Raw genomic sequence first — 24,318 nt, 5'->3', positions numbered from 1 at the left:
GCTGCTCACTTATTGGCGCCGTTACAGGCGGTGCCTTTGGCAAGATGTTCCCTGCAGGAACCTGCTGTTGTCTCAAGAGGAGTATTTCTTCTTCCTACCTCACTACCCTGGCGTGCAAATCAACAAGCAACTGTTGCCAGTTCTCAAGAGCTGGCTGAGGGGTCTGACCCTAGTCATTATCCTGACCCTATCTATCATTTTGGCCATGATCTTCCTGGCCAGCTGATGATTCTATCTGCCTTGGAATCATACTTTCAACTTATACCTTGCTGCAATAATCAATGCGGCCAGTTAGGTAGTGATAACTAAACCTCTTACTGCCTCACGGTCCAAGATCAAACAGAAACTCATCCACGTTCAACAGTCATGCTAATAAGCATGTCGATTCATAAATATAACAATTAACATTTAACACTTAACAATTAACAATTAACGATGCTAATAAGCATGTTCTAGCAATATCAGTTATAATAAGCAAATTCTTGCTCATCATGCAGCAGTCAAGGGCCAGCCTTATCGGTGTATCTCATGCATGCAAGTAAAGCATTTATATTCTATTTAAGCAGTTAAACGCATAACCACATAAATAGTTACCGAACCATGAGTTGAGCTTGTCTTCAATGGTGAGTGTACATGCCCAGCCAGTGGCACTCTCTGATGCCAAGTTGTAACGCCCTGGTTAGCCAAGGCCGTCGCACTGTGTACTTTAAATAGTGCTTAACTCACTAAATGAGTCTTTAGGCCATAAACGTGCATCTAAGTGTTAGTAATGGGCCAGGGTTAAAATCTTGATAAAAAGGAATGGATATATTTTATTTAAAACATTTAACTGTACATAAGATCCTATAAGTTTTTACAAGGTTGTTTACAATCCAAAATGGTCATTATAATATAAAAGTTACAATTTGCCGACCTAAGCAGCAAAAATAGGGTTAAACCCTAGTTCCCCTGAGAAACTCCTTGGCCGTGGTGGTCAAGCAGCTGCATATGTACCGTCGCCATCTAAGCTCTCCATTAAAGGTTGGGTAAGCTTTTCTTTCCCTTTACCTACACCACATAGCACCCGTGAGCTAAGGCTCAGCAAGAAAACTTATTACTGCATGTATACAAGTATTAATAAATCATGAAATCATTATGGGGCTTGCGGCCCTAAACAGATAATGTAACGCCCTGCTAATTAGGGTATGTTACCAAGTGTGTTTAAAACCAGTGTTGGACTTGCTAAACAAGTCATTTGGACTAAACATGTGATTAAGCCACTAAAGGTTTAGGTATTAAAACTTTTGGTCAAATCATAAGCATTTTCATTAAGCTAAAAGCACGTTCTTTACACGGGATCCCAAAAACATCAGTTTAAAAGTTAATTACAATACTCATGTTACACAATAAGCCGACCTAGGCGGCAAAAGTTGGGTTTAACCATAGTTCCCTTGAGCATCTAGGCCGTGGTGGTCGAGCAGACTACATATGTACATATCACTACTATTGCCCTCCAACTCATGGATGGTTGAGCTTCTCTTTACCTTTACCTGCACCACAAAGCACCTGTGAGCCAAAAGACTCAGCAAGAAAACATATTGAACAGTTCACAATGTAATATAACTATCAAATAGTAATAACTGAAACTGGTGTATTCATTATACAAGTTGGCAACCATAGGGTTACGCAAGCACGTGTCGCACTTCCTTTCAATGTGTTGGCATCCGAGCCAGTCAAGTGCATGTTGCACTCCCAGGGTGGCCCGGCCATGGTGGCCTGCACTCCACGTGCACAATGCCAATCTCAGCTTATAAACTGAGTCCTTTAAGTCCTTGACTTATAAGTCAAGCCTCACATGCCTCCGACCTGTAAGTCGAAGCCTAAGGGCCTTTGACTAATAAGTCAATCCCCATTTAACTTCCTAATAACCCTATGGTTTATAACCCGAGCTTCCCAATCACAACAGACAATCACATATCTCATATAGCACACATATCAACAATTACAATGCATTATAACACATTCAAACAACAGTCATAGGTGTAATCATAATTAAGCGCACCCCAGTGTACCTAATAAGATATTCTAAACATAATGATAATCATGTGCATTAACAGGGCCAAAGCCTTAATCATATCTATATTCAGCATTGACTAAGCTCTAACCACACATTCACGTTCTAGGTGCAGTTTTCTTACCTGTGACCCAAGTTATCCGCGCACCGCGATTACGAGCAAAATCCTCTAACCCGAGCCCTGAAGAAATCCTAGTCACAACGCATGAATAATAGTCAACCACCACATTCTAATCCATTAAATAACTTCGAGATAAAATTCCAACCTCCGGGACCTTGGTTTCTACCAAACCGGGTAGTAGAAACCTTCCCGAGCCTTAACGTTCAAGTTCCTGAGCTAAAAACCCTCATTTTGCCAAAAATCCACATTTGGGCCGTGGCCCAGCCTCCCTTAAGCGCCGCAACGCGCCCCAAAACAGAGGCAAACTTGCCTCGCATCTGCCAGCCTAGGGCCGCGGTGCCCAAACATTGCGCCGCGGCGCCTGGGAAATTTCCTGACGCCCCACTAGCCTATAAACTCAAGCGGGTCGCGGCGCCTAAGAACAGGGTCGCAGCTCAACCCCAAAACCCATAAATTCCATGCAACTTTTACAAACTAACTTCCCTGAAAATCATTTCAAACACACCCCAACACCAGAACTGAGTCCCATAACCAGTATAATATACTTTAAGCAGCTCTAGAACCCCATGAACTATTCCACAACTTCATCAAACTCAAAATCAAAACTTAAGCTTGAACCTAGAAGAAAACTCTTAAAACATGGCAGGAATTCATTAAAACCAGAGCAAAGAACCTTACCTCAAGAATGGTTTTGACCCTTAGTAGTCTATAATCCTGCTCCTAGCTTTGATTCCCCAACTCTCAGCCTTAACTTTAAAGCTTTCTCCTCAAAAATCCCCAAAACCTTCCAAGCCTCAAGAGAGTGAGAGGGAGAGAGAGTTTCTGCTTCTTTTTCTTTCCAATCCCTTAATTTCCAGTGACTTCCTTAGACCCCTCAGTCTACCTAAACCAAGTATATTCTCACCAAAAGACCCAATTGCCCCTTAAGCTTATCCTAACCTCTTGGGTAACCCAAGGGAAATTTAGTCATTTTCCATACCCCATTAAGTCCCCGAGTAGTCTTATAAATCCCCATTAATCCCAACATGTCCAATTCCTTACCAAACTACTACCCGTTACTCCATAAATCTGAACTCATTTTACATTCCTTAATTACCCCTAGGCTCCCGAGCCGGGTATCTGACCCCGTTGTGACTTTCTAGCTAATTGGCTCCCTAGGACCGCCTCGGATCACGAATCACAAATATATCACCAATATATCACAAATATCACATATATTGCATTTATACCCCCGAACGGGTCAAATTACTAAAATACCCTTCTTATAAGAAACAGGCCCACATACACATATTAATATCTCTAACATGCAAGCATAATTATATTATAATATAATTCACATAATAACTCAATTATTGCCTCCTGGCCTCCTAATCCAGGCACTACGCCACATTAGGAAATTTGGGATGTTACAACTATCCCCTCCTTATAGGAATTTCGTCCTTGAAATTTTACCTGAACAGCTCGGGATACTGATCCCGCATAGTTTACTGCAACTCCCAGGTCGCCTCCTCGACCTTGCTGTTCCTCCATAACACCTTCACTAAAGGTATAACTTTATTCCTCAGGACCTTGTCCTTCTTGTCTAATATCTGGACTGGCTGCTCTTCAAAGGACAAATCCGTCTGCAGCTCCAGATCTTCATAACTCAGCACATGAGTCTCGTCAGAAACATACTTCAACAGCATCGAAATATGAAACACGTTGTGCATGGCCGACAACGCCGGAGGTAATGCCAAACTATAGGCTACCTGCCCGATTCTTTCCAGAATCTCAAATGGTCCTATGAATCTAGGGCTTATACTCAATTCCAAGATCAAACTATCAAGCTTATAAACAACCTTAAAAACAGAGTAAAAACTTCAAAATTCAAGCTTAGAATCCTTACCTCAGATATGAATTGAATCCCCTTAATTGCTATAACTCAATCTTAACCCTCAAGCTTTAGAACTCCAAGCTTGAATCCCCTAACTTGCCTAAAAAAATCCAACCGAGTGAAAGAGAAATGAAGTGGTCGAGAGAGAGAAATAGGTGCCCTATTTTTCTGATTGCTTGGTTCCTTCTACAACTTCCCTTGGCTTAGTATATCTATAAGCCTAGATGACAAAAATGCCCCTAGGGCTATCCTAATCTCTCAAAGCCACCCAAGGGAGATTTTATCATTTTCACCTACCCCCGTTAATCATAATTAACGTCCTCCAATTCCCGTTACTCCCAATATCCTCAAATAATTATCAAATAATTTCTCATTACCCACTCATCCCCGGTAATGTACTAAGCACAAATTACCCTTAGGCTCACCTCGAGCTCGGTAATTAATCCCGTTATGACAAAACAACTAACTTGCTTCCTAGGATCGTCTCATGTCGAATAGCTCAAACATAATCACATAATAATGTGATGTCACCCATATATCACATACATGCACATAAATATACAAATACACCATATAATAATACAACTCACATAATTATGCAAATAATCATATAATAACACATTAAATCAATTATGGCCCTCCTGGCCCCCTAATCTAAACACTAAGTCACATTAGGGAATTTGGGACATTACACTATACATAATAAAATTATTTTAATTAGCAAACAAGTACTATTAAAAAGATAATATACATTTAGGAATGAAACTTATATAAACTTACAACCTGACTATATTTTTAATCTCAATGCGTAACCGAAGGTTAATGGGATCCAAGCATGCCACTGAATGTGAGTGAGGTTGAAATAACAATAACATCCAATGTTCACTAGAAAACAAACAATCAAATATTTAGAAGATGACTATATGAACTTAAAATTTCAAAACTCAATATAAACTTACTTGCTATTCCAGGGACAAATAAGGAACTGCTTCTCGCCCATCTGAATGAATCGATCTTTAAGTGCTTGAGCATGCTTATTCTCATGGCCTACACTAACTTCACCGGGATGTTGAAATGCGTACAAATGATCCAACCCATTGGTATGTAGTATATAATCCAACAACCTAGAAATTAATTGTAATGACCCAAATTTCCTAATAAGGCTTAGGACCTTGATTAGGAGGTCGGGAGGACCATAATTGATTTATTATGCCATTAAATGATTATATGCATGATTATGTGAGTTATATCATAATATGACTAGATATGCATGTTTATATGTATTAAATATGCATGTGGGCCCATTTTTGTTTAATTGTGCAATTTTCATATTTTGGCCATTTTTGGCATATTTGGCATATATGTGGTATATGTGTGGTGCTTTATTATTATTTGGTTATGCTAGGGTTACTCAGCACGAGACGATCCTAGGAGGTAAGCTAGTGGGACAGTCACAACGGGATTTATACTTGACTCTAAGTGAGTTAAGGGGTATTTAGCACATTACTGGGATATTGCGTAATGGGAATAAATATTTGATGATAAATTGGGAATTAGTAAAATTAGGGGGAAATTCTGGGAGTTTTGACTATTTTACCCCGGGGGCGTTTTCGGGACCCCAAGCATTAGGATTTGCTTGAGGCTTTTTAAGCTTAAAGTAACCTGTTAAGAAATAAAAAGAATGTTCATAACATTTTCTCTCCCTCAAAGTTCCATTTTCAACACCCGATCGCATTTTCGAAGGAAACTTGAGTTCTAGGATTCAGATTCAAGCGAGGATTGAGGCATAGCGATTCTAGGGAAGATTAGAAGCTTATTAGCCGGAGGATTTAGCTGGGAAACAACTCAATCAGAGGTAATCCAAGTTTTAAGTTCTAAGTTTTTAAAGTTTTTAAGCTTGAATTGGATTTTGTGTTTTGATGAGTTTTTGAATGAATTGAAGCTTAGGTTTTATTGGTATTGGATAATTAGGATGTTTGGGAACTTTGATTTTTGGAATTTGGAGATGTTTGAGTAGGTTTTTTGGAAGGATTTAAAAGAGGAAAAACAAGGTTTTTGGATGGGTTCGTGGTCGGGCCGCGACCCTATTCTTGGGCGCCGCGGCCCAGGCTTGATGAAGGAGGACGCTTGCTGTCTGGGCAGTTACGGCCACTGCGCAAGGTAGGAGCGTCGTGGCACTAGGCACATGTAGATTGGGTTAGGCCTCCGTAGGGAGGCGGCGAGCCGCGACGCAAGTCTGGGTGGGGTTGTGGCGCTTAAGGGAAATTTTTCCCATAGTTGGTTTTTAATCATGGGAACTTAACTCTAAGGGCCTGTGATCGATTCTACTACCCAGTTGAGTAGGATTCGACGTCCCGGATGCTAGGTTTGGGTTTGGAAGTATTTATTTACTCATTTTGATGAGGTTTATATTATGGTTATGACTATGTTATCGCTAGGGGCTTGGAAACAGGATCGTGCTTGTGGCTTGTTTATTGGTAACCTGTGCTTGGACCAAAGGTAAGAAAACTGCACCTACCCCGCTCTATGTTCTCAGCCAATGACTATCAGACTGGGCCTATTAGCCCTGAACTCTATGTGATGCATGAGAAACGTGTGATTAGGGCATGACATGAATGTGGAATATGAGATTGTTCAGAGTTTGAGTCTATGCCTTTGTGTACGATCATAATTATGCTAGTGACTATTAAGTAAGCATGTTGAATGCCCTACATTTGGATATTTGACATATGATATATGTCTGGTTGCATTGCTTACTTGTGCATGGAACTGACTCATTAGTCAAAATCGGCAATGGTGTCAGTATTAACTGTGAAACTGTGACTCATTAGTCAAGTTCGGCAGTAGTACTGAGCACTGGTTGTATGGTATTGACTCATAAGTCAAGAACGGTCTTAGCGTGTTTAACAAAAGACAAAAAGATTAGATCTAATCGACATCAGCATTGAATGACTCATCACGAGCATTAATGACGGATCGACCTCAAGTTCGATGAAAACTAAAAGCGCTTGTCTAGCCTATGGCTAGTCACTTAGAGCTAGGCCTAGAAGGCCCAGGTGACTGCATCGTCACATGACTATGGGTGCTGAGCCCACGTAGTGACTCACTCATCTGGTTTAAGGACTCACTCATTAGTCACTCATCTAAGGGTGCGGATCCCATGTTGGTGACTCACTCATCAGTCACTCATTTGGTTTATGTTAGTGACTTACTCCTCAATCACTCATCTGATTAGGGCTACAAGCCCCATCATGGTTAACAGAACCTCAAGTGTTAAATCACTCATCTGATTAGGGCTACAAGCCCCATCATGGTTAACAGAACCTCAAGTGTTAAATCACTCATCTGATTAGGGCTATAAACCCCATCATGGTTAACAGAACCTCAAAGTGTTAAACCACTCATCTGATTAGGATTGACTTGATAGTCATCCATTCAGGAGGGCAGGATCCCCCATCATTATCTGAATTTATTTGCATGCATGAATAGGGCTATTATTGCTAGGCATGCCTAATATGATTTTGTAACATGTTATTACTGTTCATGAGCATATTGAGTTTTCTTGCTGGGCTTTGGCTCAAGGGTGCTATGTGGTGCAGGTAAAGGAAAAAGAAAGCTGGACCATCCTTCAGTTGGAGAGCTTAGGTGACGATATATACATATGCGGCTGCTCGGCCGCCACGACTGAGGGTTGAAAGAGGAACTAGGGTTAAACCCTATTTTTCTGCTTAGATCAGCTGGTTGTAAATATTTTCTTGTAATTAACCTTTAAATTATATTTTTGAGATTCTAATGTATACAGTAAACGTTTTCGTGAAACGTTATTTCTTAACCAAAAATTTTAACCCTAAACCGCTAATCATACTTAGTTACACGATTATGGCCAAATGACTCAATTAACGAGTTTAGCACTGTTCAAAATGCACACCATAACGGTCCCTGGAGTTTAGGGCATTACATTAATCATATTTAATTATAAAAGGTATGAATATATACCTCAAATAAAATATCATCGGAGTTTGTCCAATCTTGTCCATGTTGCAAAATTGTGTCACATCATCCTTGAAAAGCATAGCAATCGTGTTGTATCCAAATACATGTGATGTGATATTAATCTTTTTGTGGTGGTCATTATCCCATGGTGATACAAACTTCAATAAAGAGGTCAAAGTGCTTGACATAGATGTCGAATCATTATGAGAGATTGACTCTACCTCGTGCGTCAATGGCTCTACAAGAGGAAGCTTTGGGGGTTGTGGATGTTGAGTGGAAGGTATCATCGCCTCAATATCTTCTTGCTTTCTCTTCTGCTTATGACCCAAGGAAAAGTTAAAATAAAATCAATTTCAAAATAAAATAAGTTAGGCGATAATAACTTATAGGCATTACTTGCCCCCGCTCACTTTCGACGATAATAAGATGTTTATGCCAAGCTACTAGTACCCCAACTGCTTGACCTACCAAAGTGATCCCTGCATTCAAATTAGGAAATGGTAGCATAGCCATCTCTTCGTGGGCTACCTCAACGACTACACAAGCAACTTCTTTAGACATCTTTTTTCCATGGATATATGTACTATCACTCTTAAGGATGTATCCCGATGCAACTATGTTGTCTCTCGTTTTGTTAGCAAGCTTGCATTTAATATGTTGCATTAGAAAGAAATAATAAATAAAGTACAATAGTGAAATTATTAAGCATTAACATTTGCTAAGTTGATTATGGTAATAAGAATACCTCATGCATAGTCGGTGGAACTTGTGGTTCTGGTGGAGTAAACATTGGTTGAACATGTGGTAGTGGTGGTGGTGGTGGTGGTGGTTGTGCTAGTACTGGTGGAACAACCACTTGTTCAACATGTGGTGCTAGTGGTGGTGGTGGTGGTGCTAGTACTGGTGGAACAACCACTTGTTCAACATGTGCTGCTAGGGGTGGTGGTGGTGGTGATACATTAGAGGCTGCTCTGCCCACACAAGAACCAGAAGCATGCGATGACTCACCGATATTGCTCTGTGTCGATCTAAATTGCTCCATCAATTGATTTAACTTCTCCTCAATTCGACGGTTCCTCTCATCATATTGTCGAAGTTGCTCTTCCAGCCTAGTAGTTGCTTCGAGCTGACTTTTTCTCTCAGGCTTTGGTGTCTTAAAAAATTGGGTAGGGTGACACCTTTAGGCATCCCCCTAACATGTCAAGAATGCTCAGGGATGCCCAAAGCCAAAATTAGGACATCTTTGGATCCTTCCACCTCCAAAGTTCCTTCTACTACCTTTTGTTTTTAGTCAACCTATATACAAAATCACATTAATTAATAATTAATACAAACTTCCATTTAAAAATGTTAATTTATTTCCTTTTGTTTCTTATATGTCATAAGTATGGTTATTTTATAAGTTGTGCATGTTATGTGTATTTGTGATATGTATGAATATGTTGTATGTTTGCGCGACATGCTTACGATATGAAAATACATGCTCACGTTATGAAAAATTGCATGTTTATGTTACAAAAAATTACATGCTTATGTCAATTCGTGCTCGGTTGCACAACTGACCATATCAGCACTAGTTTACAATTAGAGTGACACTGATATTTTAAGTTGTGATTATGTGATAATAAGCATGAGTATTATTTTTATAAATATGTTATTGTTTGATTATATGTTGCCTTAGTCAAGATTAAGAGGTTGTGTCCTAAATAACTTTTCTTGTTGGACGTTAACCCAGAGTTATTTCTTTTATGAAAAATGTTTTATTTAATGTTCTCAAGAGTTTAAAATAATAATTTAAATTTAAGACTTGGCTAAATATTTATTTTATTTTTAAAATAATGAGACTCCGAAGAGTTTTTATTTTTAAAGGTTGTCAAACACTTTAGTTGTAATAAAGGTTATTTTACTAAATTTAAAGACATGTTTTATTCTTTAGTTTTTACAGACGAGATACACTTAATGCTTTAAGAAATTAGGGTGTTACATAAAAAATTCTTGGTTCAAAAACTTTACTTGACCTTTATAATTCACACATTTTAATACCCAAAATAAATTTTGCTATACGAAAGAAAATATAAATTATTTTATAAAGCTCAAGAACTTACAAAAATACACATCTCAAAACTCATTGTGAAGTTAGAGAGTAATAGTAGGATTGAACATATATAACACATACAATCCACACAGAAAACCAAATGTGAGACTATGCCGCAAACACACACAACTAAGGGAGAAGGGTCCCAACCCATTTTTTTTTAATAAAGCCCGAGAGCCTTACAAGAAGGTCCAGCCCATCTCAAAGAAAATATATGTTATTGTATGAAAAAATGATGTTATGTGAAAATTACTAGATAAAAAAGCCAAACAAAGTTAGAACACAAAATTTTCTTAAAAAACAAAAATTAACACGTAATAAAGCCAAAATAAATTATGAATTAAATGCTGTATGGTATATAATTTATGTTTGAAAAAATTGTGAGTCACAACTAGAATGACATCGAGAAAAAAAAAAAACTCATTCATACTAGGCACTACATTTTCAAGTTTATGCTGAAAAGAGTAAACCTTGATCACAAACAAAATTTTAACATCTACTACAGTAGCTGCTTTAAAAATTCATTGATTTCACAAAACAAAACTACATTCGAACTCAACAATTGATGAACGTCAATATAAAGTTTATAAACCCCAATCAGAAAGAATTCACTGTACCACATGAAACTTTAGTTACTAAACCCTAACATATGCATCCCAAAACAAAACAGATACTGTGGATAAGCCCTAACTCTACTCAAACCGATCCTAATCTCACATAAATGGGCTTCAAGACAGTAATAGGACAAATAAAGAGAAACACCCAGAAATTGTTTTGAACCAAAGAATAACTTTTGTAATGAAGGGGTGAAGGAGGAGGCCAAAAGATTGGAGGGTACCTTCAGAACAAAGGCAAAGCTCTCGGCTTGTTCAGTCTCAGAAAAATGGCGACTACGATAAGATAGTGATAAATCAAAATGATGAAAATCAGATTCACACCCAAGCTTTAATCTCAAATCATATAAAATAATATCATGGAAATCATTTTCTAAACATCATGAAAATCAGATTGAAATACTTCGTAGAACCTCATCAGAAGAAAAGTGTCTTTCATTCTTCCTCTACGGCAGCTCGCCACAGTGGCTTGGGTGGTCGGTGTTTGCCAAGGTTGGGCGAGAATGTGTTTCGTTTTTGTTTGTTTTCTTACACACGTCATTTCATGTGGTTGGTCTTGCTAGCCACTTTTCTTGGTAACGGCTTGTGGCCCAAATTCTCCTCCCTCTGTTACCATAAAATTACTTTGATGATAAAATAAACAGCACCACCGACAAAGTATTAACTTTTATAGATTAAAAAGAAAAGCAGAGAAAATAAGAAGAGGAGAGGAGTGATGACTGATAAGAAAAGATCAAAGGCAATAATAGTGGGAGGTAGCATAGCAGGAGTGTCCTGCGCGCGCACACTCATCTCAGCAGGCTGGGACGTGGTTGTGCTTGAAAAGTCCTATGCACCCCCGACCGGAAGCCCAACCGGAGCTGGTCTGGGGCTTGACCCTTCGTCTCAGCACCTCATTCACACCTGGACTAATCAACCACAACTTCTCCACAACTCTACTTTACCCCTTACTATTGATCAGGTTTTTTTCTTCTAAATTTGGCAGTCTGGCAAAGTATGAACTTCACATTGAGTTTGATTGTTTTTTTTTTTTTCAATTGATTTAAATTTATGCAGAACCAAGCAACTGACAGTGAGAAGAAGGTAAGCTGGACTTTGACAAGAGATGATGAGTACAACTTCAGAGCAGCATATTGGGCTGACCTTCATGGCATTGTGTATAAAGATCTTCCATCTGAAATATTCTTTTGGGGTCACCTTTTCCTATCATTCTCCATTTCTAGTGATAAAAAATCAGTGAAAGTCAAGGCTAAAAATCGTCAAACTGAAGATACCATTGAGATGGTTGGAGATTTGCTTGTTGCAGCTGATGGGTGTCTCTCTGTATTCCGTTTAAGTTTCCTCCCGGAACTAAAATTGAGGTTAGTCCATCAAAATCCCAAAATAAAAACTAGGGGTTCTTTCTTTTTATTTTGATAAAAAAAAAAAATCAATTTTGTGCATTTGTAATACAAAAATTCCTTTTGTAGGTACTCAGGGTATTGTGCCTGGAGAGGGATACTTGACTTTTCAGGGAATGAGAATTCAGACACCATCATAGGCATCCGAAAAGCTTACCCTGAGCTGGGCAAATGCTTGTACTTCGAATTGGGTTCTGGAACTCATGCAGTGATATACGAACTACCCCAGAAAAAATTGAACTGGGTTTGGTACATAAACCAACCAGAACCCCAGTTGAAGGTAGTTAGTAGCCAGATCATACCCTTTATTTTCCAAGGAGGATGTACTTTGCAGCTGCATCTTTATCAGTGATGGAAAGTTTAAATTTTGCAGGGAAAATCAGTTACTATGAAAGTAAGCAACGACATGATTCAGAAGATGCACCAAGAAGCAGAGAAGACCTGGGGTCCTGCTTTGGTTAAAGTAATTCAAGAAACTTTTAAGCCTTTTGTGAATGTGATATACGACATTGATCCTTTAAAACGACTCGTTTGGGACAATGTGGTTTTGGTAGGCGATGCAGCTCACCCTACTACTCCTCACGGGTTGAGAAGCACCAACATGTCGCTGTTGGATGCAGCGGTCCTTGGCGGCTGTCTGGACAAGTGGGGAGTTGACAGATTGGAATCAGCTCTGGAGGAATATCAGTCCATTCGTTTGCCAGTTGTTTCTAAGCAAGTTCTGCACTCTCGGCGAATGGGAAGAATAAAACAAGGCTTGGATCTTGAAGATCGCCAGCCTTTTGACCCTAGGACTGCTTCTTCTAAGGAATGTGAGGAGCTGCAACAGAAGAACATGCCCTTCTTTGCTGCTGATGTTCCCTTCTTTGCTGGTTGATGGATGTTATACTTATACTTACTAAATAGTACAAGGAGTTACTGGCAATCGAAGCTTAAAGATTAGTTTTTGTGATTGAATGTCTAAAGACAAAATAAAAGAAACCAAAAGCTTTGACCTCCATTAGTCTATCGTTGTTATGTATCTTATATATTCTGTGGCATGTTTGCCTAAAGTAGCCAAAAGCCACAGCTTAAAATAATAAAAGAGAAGGGACTTTCTTTTTAATCTCTTTTTGGTTTTAGTATATGGTTTTTTTGTCCCCCTCCATTTTACTAACCTTTGGGATGAATTTGCATGTAACGAATTTAATGGAGTAGTTCAAGTTTCCTTGTGCTGTCAGCAAATAAAAGTTATATGGTCAGAAGCGATCACATACTAACCTACTCTTTTACTGCTTGTTTAGTTCTATTTTTCAGAGGAAGTTGAAGAGGTAATCATGCCCAAAGGTGTTTTAAGCAGTTTGTAATGTTAGTAGTGTGTGAGTAACTTGTGGGAGATAGATGATTCAAAAGAGAAACCCATAGCTGTGCTAGAGGAAGGGAGAATACCAGGGGTGTCCTGAGTGCACACGCTCATCTTAACAGGCTTGGATGTGATTGTGCATGAGAAATCATGAGCATCCCCTCTGGCCCAGCACCGTTTAAACCTGTGAAGCCCACCACTCGTTGTGGGCTGAGAAGCACCACCATGTCCCTGACGAACGATGCTGTCTTGGGAAGTTGTCTTGACAAGTTGGAATTGGCTCTGGACAGGAATACAAGTTCATTGGTTTGGTAGTTGTTTCTTAGCAAGTCCTGCATTCCAGGCCGATGGGACAGCATAAAACAAGGGTTGGCTATTGAAGATCAGCAGCCTTTTCATCGAAAGGATGCTGCTTCTGAAGTCTGTGAGGAGCTGCAAGAGAAGAGTGATCTTTCTTCAATGGTTGATTGGTCTTATTCTTGCACCACTGCCTAGATGGTAAGCAGGTTATGAAGAAAAATGCTTGAGTGTACTTCATGATCGAACGTGTGTAAAGATAATCAAGAGAAGAAAATTCAGAGACCTAATTTATCTTCTATTATTCTGTATCTAACCATTTCAGCATTAGTCCATTCAGAATAGAGAAAAGAAGACTTACTTTCTTCTAGGGAGTACATCTTTTTAGTGAACAAATCAACCAAGCTGTATGAGACAAAGCAAACAATACATACATCTCCAGCTGCAGGGGATTACAATTCTCTCATATCATCAAACACAAAATTTCCTAACCTTTTTGCGGAACTCTCATGCCAAAACATTTAGTGGAGCTGTTCAAGTTTCCTAGTCAATTGTCAGGAAATAAACTTATCCCTTCACAGAACTAAAAGCACCATACCAAACCGATATCTTTTTTTCCGTAAGAGTACAATTCGTGTAAGGAGGAGTTTTAATGTTAGGAAAGGAAGATTAGACCAGCTCCATTGGTTCATACAATCAAAATATGCTTCAGTAATATAGCATAGTGAAACACATTTGTTGCAAAATTAATCACTCCAACGAAAGACAATGCTCCCATTGTCAAGAAATTCCATTTATTCGGAAAATTACAACATGAATTGAAGGCAGCACTTCTATTCTAGGAGTAGGACTTAAAACACCTACTTATAATATAGAACAAAATACAGAATTCAAAAGGGTTTGCATAACATGTATTTTACTCAATGAATACCAAAACAAATGTACTGAAAACGGTGATTTATGCTTTCACAGGCCATGTTGCTTGAGCTGACATGATTATTCCCACAATCACTCCAAACAGCCCAAGTGCACTTCCGAAAATCTCAATCACAAGAATCTTAACAAAAAGTGAGGAGTTTTGGGCATCAGATAAAGCACAACTGCTTCCAATTATTCCTACGCACAATCTGTTGCCAAAAGAAAAAGTCAAAAAAAGAGGAAGAACCGCTACTATTGAAGATTTTCATTCAGCCAATGATGAGATAAGAAGAAACGGTAGGACTAACCCGCAGACAAGATTTGCAAAACCAACAATAATTCCAGAGGCAAAGATTGCATATCCTGCTCTAAGAGACTCGGGTGCATATAATTGTGTTGCTGGAACACTCTCCAATTTAGTTTGTAGGATGATTGCAACAATGACACCATAAATAGCAACAGCTTCGCAGAAAATAACGCTGCACAAGCACACAAGCATTGGATCCACTTAATAACTTACATGCCACAGAATTGTCACTAAACATTTAAAGAGATAGATTGAACAAATTTAATCCAATCTTCTTGGTCAAAGCAACTTCTCTGTGAAAATTGTGAAACTTTACAGAAGAACCTATTTAACGGTACAGAAAGAAGAAAACAATGTCTTGAATTTCATTTCAATTTGATGTATAAAAGCTCTAATAATTTGTGCTCAATTCTAACCAAAACAAAAGCTATTCTCTGGACAAATATACTTCTTACCTCTAGATTTTTGACGCCTCACAAATCCCTCAAGCTCGCATTGAAAAGGTTAGTTCAAAATTAGGTCTTCTAGCTAAACCTTATAATATATCTTTAGGAGACAGTGAGACGATAAATTAACAAACATATTGCTTGATATGGCACCCGTTTGACTAAGCTTCTTAAAGCATTTCCATGAAAACTTCGGGTTAAGAAGAAAATAGAATATTTGAAAAGAAGAAAAATAAGAAAAAAAAAAAAAAAACCTCAATTAGATCTCAAATCACTTCGCCTATAATTTTCATCAAAATCCCACATTCACAAATTACAAAATTAAAAATAAAATACAACTTTGTACAACAACTAAGCGATAAAATTTAAAGCAATTTCTCGTTCCGATGATCCATTATCATCAATCATATACGTCCATAAACCCCAATCTAAAATCACTTTTCTATGAGATCAAAACTACTTAAAACCTTTTTTTTTTTTTTAAATGTAGAAATTAGGATTCGCTATTACCTAATCAGGTTCTTGGACGTGATTCGGGGAGCTTTTATTGCTGCGCCGATCAAGCTACTTCCAGTAATGTAAATCCCCCTATCAAAATTAAGCAGACATTTTGCAATTTCTCAAAATTGTGAGATTAAAAGGAATCGAAATTCTGAGTGGGTGTGAGAGGGTTATTGAGAGGTTACCAAGCAGCGCCAAGGACTGAGACACCAATAGCGATGGCGATACCTAGGGCGGCGTAAGTGTAGGGAGAGATCCTGACGAGGGCGCTGGCCCATGAGGTGGTAACGCCCACGACTACTGCGCCGGACATGGTTGGTGTTTTCGATTTGGGGTTTCGTTGGAGCCTGATCTGGATGTGGGTTTGCTTAATTGGGTCCAAGCTTCACGATTGATTTGATAATGGCAGAGAAAGAGATAGGAACGAAGGGAAGGGCGTTAGTGACTTCAAACAGGCCTCGTTTTCCAGTCGAATCCTAATTACTCCCTGGATAACGACGATAGTAAATATGGCATTGCCAGGCAAGGCAGCTTCTCTCTCTTGTGTTTTTTGTCTTTTGTCTTTTGTGTCGTTTTTCAATTGAGAATCAAAACGACAAGTCGTTTTTTAAATCATAAAATCAAGGATTGATTTTTTGAGAAACTAAATAGATACCCTGTCTTTTAGTATGACAACTCCTGAATTATACATACTTTGGTAAATTAGTCCTTTAATTATAAAATATAGTAATTAAGACCCTAAATTTGTTAAATAGTAGCAATGAAGTCTCGTAATTTTTTGACTATTTTTTATGAAAAAAATTGCATGACATTACTAAAGTAAGAAAAATAGAGATATTGAATTCATCATTTTATTTATGATGCCACTATAGTAGTGCAATGTAATTTTTTCCTTAAAAATTAATTAAAAAATCACATACAAAGACTTAGGTAGCGTTTAGTTACTAACAAAAATAGAATGGTAATAGTAATAGGAATGAAATTAAATGTTTATTCTTTTGTTTGGTTGAGACTTTAGAAATAGTGACTGAACAAGAATTAGAAGCATTATATTTGCACCTCAAAATCTAATTAGTATACCTTATTTTATTAAAAATTAATATATATTATAATTTTTTTTCAATTTGTGCTTACATTTTTCTATTTTTTTTCTTTTTCATATTCTAAAAAATACATATAAATAATATAGATTTTTAAATATTTAAATAAAAAATTCAAACAAAAAATATATATGTTGACCCTTAATTTGGTCAACGATACGGAGTCAAATGTACGATAAAAGATAAAATGACAATTAAGAATTTAATCTAATGGAAAAGAAGAAAACACCAAGGATTTATAATGGTTTGGCCCTAAAGAATGGTAATGACCTACGTCCACTTAATGTTATTATTGATATTGAATCTCAAAGTCGTGATCAAAGAACTAGGGTTCTTGAGTTTCACAAATCTTGAAAGAATTACAATAAAACGATGGATAATAGACCATATCTCTTTTTCTCTCAATACTTTGCAAAAATGATTCAGAGATCAAAAGTCCTCTCCTTGAGCTATTTCATGCATATTTTTAGGCTCAAGGAGGATTACATGGACCAATGTGCCTTAACTTTCCTTAATAACCGCGTATCAAGGTAATAAAGAGGAAATATTCAATGCAATTATTATAGGATTACAATCTTAGAAGGAAATAAATCAAACTATACGACCAGTCTGGTCGTTTCTAATAGTTGAGCCGTGACGAAGCGATGTGCCTCTGGTCGACAGTCGAACAACACTTCCGCCACGTGTCAACCACGTGTGAGAAATCCTTGCCACGTCATCAGCAGCCGTTTTTTGCGTAAACATTTGCCTCCCAAGTTTATTTATTGCGACCAGCAATAAGTAAACTTAGGAAACTGACCCTTCGCTTATTCCACCAAACCTATCATAACCGCCCATGCCCACTCGAAAAAAGCAATCAATCATGTCTAATCAAGCCTTTTTGGTTTCCAAAACACTTGTCCGACGGCTATCACACTTCCCCATACTCAGAAAAAGTAATTCATGATTACCTCTTTTATCGTGTGGCAGTCACTATAAATAATTATCTCAAATCCACATTTTCACTTTTTACTTTTCACTTTCCATCTCCTCTCCAAGAACTGCGAAGAAATTCCATCTTTAGAGCCCAGAAATCCCAGGAACTCATATCCGGACGTTCAAAAGCTTTCGTGTTCAGACTCCGTTTTTCATCTAAGTAAGTTTCACGAACTCCTTAGACGTTTGAATTGCCATGCAAAACTGTTTCATCCTTATTTTTATTTATGAACCCTTGAATGTTCTTGGCTGAAACTGTTATGGGGATTGTGTGTGTATCAATAGATGCTTGATAGGGTAGTGAAGTAACGTTTCGTAGGAGTTAGGAGACAGTTTGGTAGTCGAGATTGTAGATTTAAGGGCGTAAAATCGAAGTAAAAATTTGATTTTTAAACTAGTTGAAAAACTGGGTTTTCCCCACCCCTTCGGAGTCGAAAAAGCCTTTCTCTGAAAAACCTTTTACTTCCGCTTTTTAATCTGTTTCTCAAACTGCTCGAATAAAATTTAGTGTTTTTGTTAGAATGTTGCTGGCCGTATAAAAGCTTAACTTTTATACGCGAGCAACATTATCCCAACTCTCAACATAGATTTTTAGGCTTTACCTTCTCATCTTCCCCTTTCTCTATTCACAGCTTTTCATGCAAGATCCGTGGGGAGGTGAAAGGCCTATCGACGACGACTTGCTTGAATACGAGGAGCAACCATCACTGTTGATACTAGAAATTCCTTTTTCTCGAACCCCACCCAATAGACCTCAGTCAAACCTTCCAGACATGGGTAGAGTAAAATCCACTGCCCAGAAAAAGAAATCTTCCAACCCTTCAAATCAGCTTGCTCCTCAGGCTGGAATTCCCTCGACTAGTGGTCGAGAAAGAAATATCCTCAACCCTAACATCCAAACTCACGCTCAACTTCGAAACGCCGTTCAACCAGATGTTGAATGGTACGTTGCCCCTCCTAGTCGAGTAACGATTAGGATGATCGCTAATTACATTAAAAAATATGGACTTCCTGGGGTGACTCTAGTCCAACCCACCCAAGACCAACGGGCGAACTTGCCTGGAGGCGTTTCAGCGCCTGGTCGAGATATCACATCGAGGTAGGAGCGATCCTGCCTCTTCATCCTTTCTTCCAGGGAGTGGCCAATTATTTCAGGGTCGTTCCTTTTCAAATCACTCCCAACGGATATAGAATGCTTTCTACACTCTATATCCTCTATAGCCATAAGAAATGGCCCGTTCCCCTGCCACATGAGGTCAACTACCTGTTCGACCTAAAATCCAACCCCAACTAGGAAAACACATGGTTTTTCCACTTCTGTCACCAGGAAACAGGTCGCACTTTTCTGACTGACACCACTTTTATCTCGAACGTGGGGAGGTACCATCTGGAGTACTTTCTGACGACTGACATGGTTGCGAACAACTTGGCCTTCACACAAGGAGGTAAAGTCTTTGTACCACTAGTCGTTTATTTTTCTTTAATTTTTTGTTGCATTTCCCTTAGAAATTTAGTGTGTTTCAGGCCCATGGTTACGACCAAGCCCTACTCCGGACATGGTGATCCGATCAGCCCTCCTGGCTAGCATGACCGACATAGAGAAAAGTGTCAAACAGCTGGTCACAGAGGCCAATCTGCGACTGGTCGGCCTTTTGGCTCCTCACCAGGATGTGAGGGAATCCACTGCGGGAGTGCCACCGGCATTGAAACCCCCGATCAGCAGCCAGATGTGTCACAACCTCCTCTGAGGAGGGAAACCGGGGTGACCATCAACGAGCCAATTGGTGCCCCCCAACCTGCTGCTACCCCCGCCCCAATGGGAAAGGAAAAAAAGAAAGCTACCGAACCTCTCGAGCCCCTTGACGAGTCTTCGGATGAGAACGGTACTGAACTTTCACTCTTAGATAGTTCGCCAATTCCCTGTCACTTGTTTGACGGGGACGGCAATTTTAAGTACGCTCCCAATTTAGGTTCAGACTTCTTCATGCCAGAGAGTGAGTTCACTAGTAAAGTATATAATGTAGTGACCAGTAAATATAACTCAGGTATTATACTTTCATTTTCTTTGTTTCTTTTCCTAACATAACATACTCAATCGTTTGTACTATCTCACTGTTCATGTATTTGCTTTTCTTACAGACATGAACTCTGAGAATGTGTTCGACATGTACTGCGCTCCCGAGGCTCCTGCGAACAAGAAGAAAGCGAGCAGGCAACATCAAGGGGAAAGCAGTAAAGCGCCTCCGGCCAAGAAATCCCGCACTGCAGACCCTCCAGCAGACGGACCGTCAACAAATGCAACACCACCTCCTTCTCCTCTCGAGCAGCAAACTCCTCCTGCTCCGGTCGGGTCGACACCTTCTCCACCGGCTCCAACCAACCAGACTCAGTAGGCTGCTCCTGCTTCCACAGGGGGTGACATATCGAGTCGTGCCTTAAGATTGGCCAAAGACAGGATGGCCAAGATTTTGAAGCACGAATGTTGCCGAGAGGCGATGGCGGGGACAGAGACGATGGATGTTGACCAAATCTTAACCCGCGTGCAAAACGAGCTTGCCAGTGTAAGTCATTTTTTTTCTATGGAGATAGCCCTTTTATACCTTATAGTCAATTTAATTTTTGCTATGATCACAGGCAATGCTGACTGTTACTGCCCTCCGGCTCCGCTCGGGTGCCATCACCGAGCAGTCCAAGACTTCCGAGCAACGGCATGCTGAAGAACTCAAAGCTGCCGAAGTGAAATACACTGAACAGCTTGAGGTGGCCCAGAAGACAAATGCAGCGTTGCTCAAGGAGAAGAACAAGCTGGCTGAGGAGCTAAGGGAGAAGTAGACTGCACTGGACAAGGCCGTCGAGCAAAGAGACCAGTTAAAGGAGTCTAACCGCGTCAACTATCGCGAGGCTAAAATGCTCGAGGAGGACTTGATTGCGAGTAGACAAGAAACCACAAAATTGGAGGGCCGGATCGAGAAGCTTGAAAAAGCCAACGCCAGCAATTTGGAAAGGTACAAGAACGCCACGGTTAAGTGTTTCTATGACTTCTGGAAACACAACCAGGAGGCTAATTTCAGCTATCTTCCTGAGCGCACAAGGCATGCTGAGATAGCCTACTGCGTTACTCGTTTGGCGGAAGAAGAGAGAGCAAGCATACCTGCCTCGTCCGAAATCTATTTGGCCACTGGCGTGGACGGGGCAGACAATGAAGCTACAACTATCGTCGACCAGGGCACCCCTCAAGATCCTCCAGCCTCGTAGTCTGCTATTTTTCTTTCTCTTTAATCTTTTAAGTACACGACCCACGGGTCGTGATGTAAAGACAATATTATTTTTATTGCTGCGCGGGTAGCTACTTTTTTCTTTTAACAAACAATTACATCCGAGCAGTCACTGCTCGCAGTGTAAAGGGATTCCTTTTGATATTATAATATTTTCCTTTTATTATAACATCTATTCGCATGACCGAACTTAGCATAGTACTTTGGTTTGATTTAACAAAATACAAAATTTTTGAAAAATACTTCAAGTACCCTAGCATGCTTTCACTTATTTTGCTCATGTGTTTACATACCTTTCGATATGCTTTGCCTACTAGATACCTTATATGCCCCCCAAGTGATCGAGGAGCTTTAGGTCCTTGGTCACTTGCCTTGACCAAAACCTGTTCAAACATTACTACTAGGAGCAAAACAATTAAAATTATAATACAACAAAACAACACATGTAATGAGCAAATACTTGTATAAAATACAATAAATGGCAAGAATGACTGGCTGCGTACAATCCCTTATATTTCTCGTAATAAATGGACAAAATGTGTCTGTACGAGTGATCAATAAGATCTTACACTTATAAGCGATTAGTCACATAAAATGACCAACCCTTTTTCATAACTTGTAAAAAGTAAAATTAATACAAGCCAATCCTTTAAGAAGAATTGTTCATTGATAGTACTTGCGCATGTGTTCTCCATTCCAATAGCGAGGAATGAGATCTCCGTTTAAGCGAGCAAGTTTGTAGGTGCCTGGATGGAGGACTTCTTCAATCTAGTAAGGCCCTTCCCAATTAGGTCCAAGTACTCCAGCAGCCTGGTTGCGGGTGTTTAGGAAAACTCTTCGAAGTACTAGATCTCTGACACTGAATTTCCTTTCTCGCACTTTAGAATTGAAATACCGAGCGACTTTTTGCTGGTACGCAGCTACTCAGAGTTGGGCTTGTTCACGTTTCTCATCGATCAAGTCCAGGGATTCCATCAATAGCTGGTTGTTCGAGCCTTGATCGTACGTTATTCTGCGATGTGAGGGCGGATCTAACTCCATGAGCAACATAGCCTCATATCCATAAGCAAAAGAGAATGGAGTATGGCCTGTTGCTGTTCGATGAGAAGTTCTGTACGACCAAAGGACTTCAGGCAATTGCTCTGGCCAAGCATCCTTAGCTTCTTCTAGTCTTTTCTTTAGGGTATCCTTTAGCATTTTGTTCACTGCTTTGACTTGTCCATTTGCTTGGGGATGAGTGACTGAAGAAAAGCTTTTGATAATCCCATGCCGTTCGCAAAAGTCCATGAAATAATCACTATCAAAATGCGTGCCGTTGTCTGAGACGATTTTCCTTGGCAATCCATAGCGACAAACGATGTTTTTGATCACGAAATCTAGCACCTTTTTGGTCGTTATGGTTGCGAGTGGCTCAGCTTCGGCCCATTTAGTGAAATAATCGACGGAAACTATGGCGTACTTGACGCCTCCCTTCCCGGTGGGCAAAGAGCCGATCAAAGCTATACCCCAAACTGCAAACGGCCATGGACTTTGCATCTGTTTAAGCTCATTAGGGGCTGCTCGTGGGATTTTGGAGAACCTCTGGCACTTGTCGCATCTCCGTACAAACTCCATCGAGTCTTCATTCATTGTGGGCTAGAAGTATCCTTGCCTCAGGATATTTTTTGACAAGCTTTGCTCCCCAGCGTGGTCCCCACAAAAGCCTTCATGTACCTCTTTCATCAATTCTTTGGCTTTCTCTTTCGAAACACATCTAAGGAGTGAAATTGAGTATCCCCTCCGGTACAAGACTCCATCTACCAGGATATACCTAGCAACCTGCCGCTGAAGGATCCTAGCTCTGTTTCTGTCCGTCGGCAACACGCCTTGCGTCAGATACTCTACGTATGGTGCCATCCACGTATCTGCCATTTGGATCACCAGTGGATGCTTGGCACAGATAGTCGTTCAACTAGTACTATGTTCAGAGTATCAGCATCCTTCGCGCTTGCTAACTTGGCCATAACATCAGCATTGGAATTCTGGTCGCGACGTACTTACTGGAGGGTGTATTTGTCGAACTGAGCCAATAGATCTTTTGTTTTGTTTAAATAGGCAACCATATTTAAACCTCGTGCCTGGTACTCTCCCATGACTTGATTCACCCCCAGCTGAGAATCACTGTAGATGTTGAGCACCTTTATATTCATTTCCTTAGCTAATCATAACCCAGCGAGTAAAGCTTCATACTCAGCTTCATTGTTAGAAGCAGTGAAGTCAAACCTGATTACGTAGTGAAATCGATGCCCTTCATGCGTAATCAAGATCACCCCTGCCCCTGCATGATGTTCATTAGAAGAACCATCTGTAAATAATTTCCACGAGGGAGCTTGGTTTTGAGACTTAGGCTCATCAGGTTCTTCGTTCTGCTCGTTATCTGTAAGTTCAGTGAACTCTGCAATGAAGTTAGCCAGGGCTTGCCCTTTTATCACTGCTCGAGGCAAGTAGGAGATATCGAACTGTCCAAGTTCGACTGCCCATTTTAACAATCTACCCGCAGCCTCTGGTTTTTGCAGAACTTGCTGTAAAGGCTGGTCGGTCAAAACCATGATTGGGTGAGCTTGAAAGTAAGGTCGGAGCTTCCTAGAGGCCAAAATTAAGCAATAGGCTAACTTTTCAATAGGTGGGTACCGCAGCTCTACTCCAATTAGCCTCTTGCTTACATAATAAACAGCCTTCTGCACGCCTTCTTCCTCCCTTACTAATACGACACTAGCAGCATATTCCGTGATCGCCAGGTAGATGAACAAAGTTTCCTTATCGACCAGCTTTGATAGGATGGGTGGTTGCGCCATGTGAGTCTTCAATGCTTGAAAAGCCTGCTCGCACTCCTCCGTCCATTCGAATCTCTTGTTGCCTCTAAGCAGATTAAAAAATGGGACGCACTTGTCTGTTGATTTTGAAATAAATCTACTAAGAGCAGCAATTCTTCCAGTTAAAATTTAAACATCCTTAATCTTCGCTGGTGA

The 24,318-nt window shown here is 39.8% G+C and overlaps 3 protein-coding genes across 7 annotated transcripts; 1 reads left to right on the top strand and 2 right to left on the bottom strand.

The window, feature by feature from the left end:
- Positions 1-799: 799 nt before the first annotated feature.
- Positions 800-11,302, bottom strand: LOC133803418 (protein TRACHEARY ELEMENT DIFFERENTIATION-RELATED 7A-like). Of its 5 annotated transcripts, XM_062241460.1 has the most exons (8): positions 11,163-11,302; positions 10,974-11,025; positions 8,786-9,336; positions 8,509-8,682; positions 8,044-8,354; positions 5,007-5,171; positions 4,831-4,932; positions 800-1,529 (listed from the first exon to the last, which is right to left on the bottom strand). In XM_062241460.1, the coding sequence occupies exons 3-8, from the start codon at positions 9,080-9,082 to the stop codon at positions 1,526-1,528; spliced, it is 1,053 nt and encodes a 350-aa protein (XP_062097444.1). In that variant the 5' UTR covers positions 9,083-9,336; positions 10,974-11,025; positions 11,163-11,302; the 3' UTR covers positions 800-1,525. The 5 variants fall into 5 exon arrangements, with proteins under 5 accessions (XP_062097444.1, XP_062097445.1, XP_062097443.1 ...); XM_062241461.1 differs by lacking the exon at positions 10,974-11,025 and having other exon boundaries at positions 11,163-11,283; XM_062241459.1 differs by lacking the exon at positions 11,163-11,302 and having other exon boundaries at positions 10,974-11,144.
- Positions 11,303-11,459: 157 nt separating this feature from the next.
- On the top strand, positions 11,460-13,254 carry LOC133803417 (uncharacterized). Its single transcript, XM_062241458.1, has 4 exons — positions 11,460-11,710; positions 11,806-12,110; positions 12,219-12,429; positions 12,523-13,254. Exons 1-4 carry the CDS (start codon positions 11,465-11,467, stop codon positions 13,024-13,026), a joined length of 1,266 nt encoding a protein of 421 aa, XP_062097442.1. The 5' UTR covers positions 11,460-11,464; the 3' UTR covers positions 13,027-13,254.
- Positions 13,255-14,475: 1,221 nt separating this feature from the next.
- Positions 14,476-16,474, bottom strand: LOC133803420 (V-type proton ATPase subunit c''1). The gene is made up of 4 exons (XM_062241464.1): positions 16,146-16,474; positions 15,970-16,047; positions 15,015-15,185; positions 14,476-14,915 (listed from the first exon to the last, which is right to left on the bottom strand). Exons 1-4 carry the CDS (start codon positions 16,271-16,273, stop codon positions 14,747-14,749), a joined length of 546 nt encoding a protein of 181 aa, XP_062097448.1. The 5' UTR covers positions 16,274-16,474; the 3' UTR covers positions 14,476-14,746.
- Positions 16,475-24,318: the final 7,844 nt, after the last annotated feature.

The sequence above is a fragment of the Humulus lupulus genome, chromosome X (genome assembly GCF_963169125.1).
Source record: "Humulus lupulus chromosome X, drHumLupu1.1, whole genome shotgun sequence".
Taxonomy (NCBI): Eukaryota; Viridiplantae; Streptophyta; class Magnoliopsida; order Rosales; family Cannabaceae; genus Humulus; species Humulus lupulus.
The sequence above is the reverse complement of the archived record's forward strand: the minus strand, read 5'-3'. Positions and strand labels throughout refer to the sequence as shown.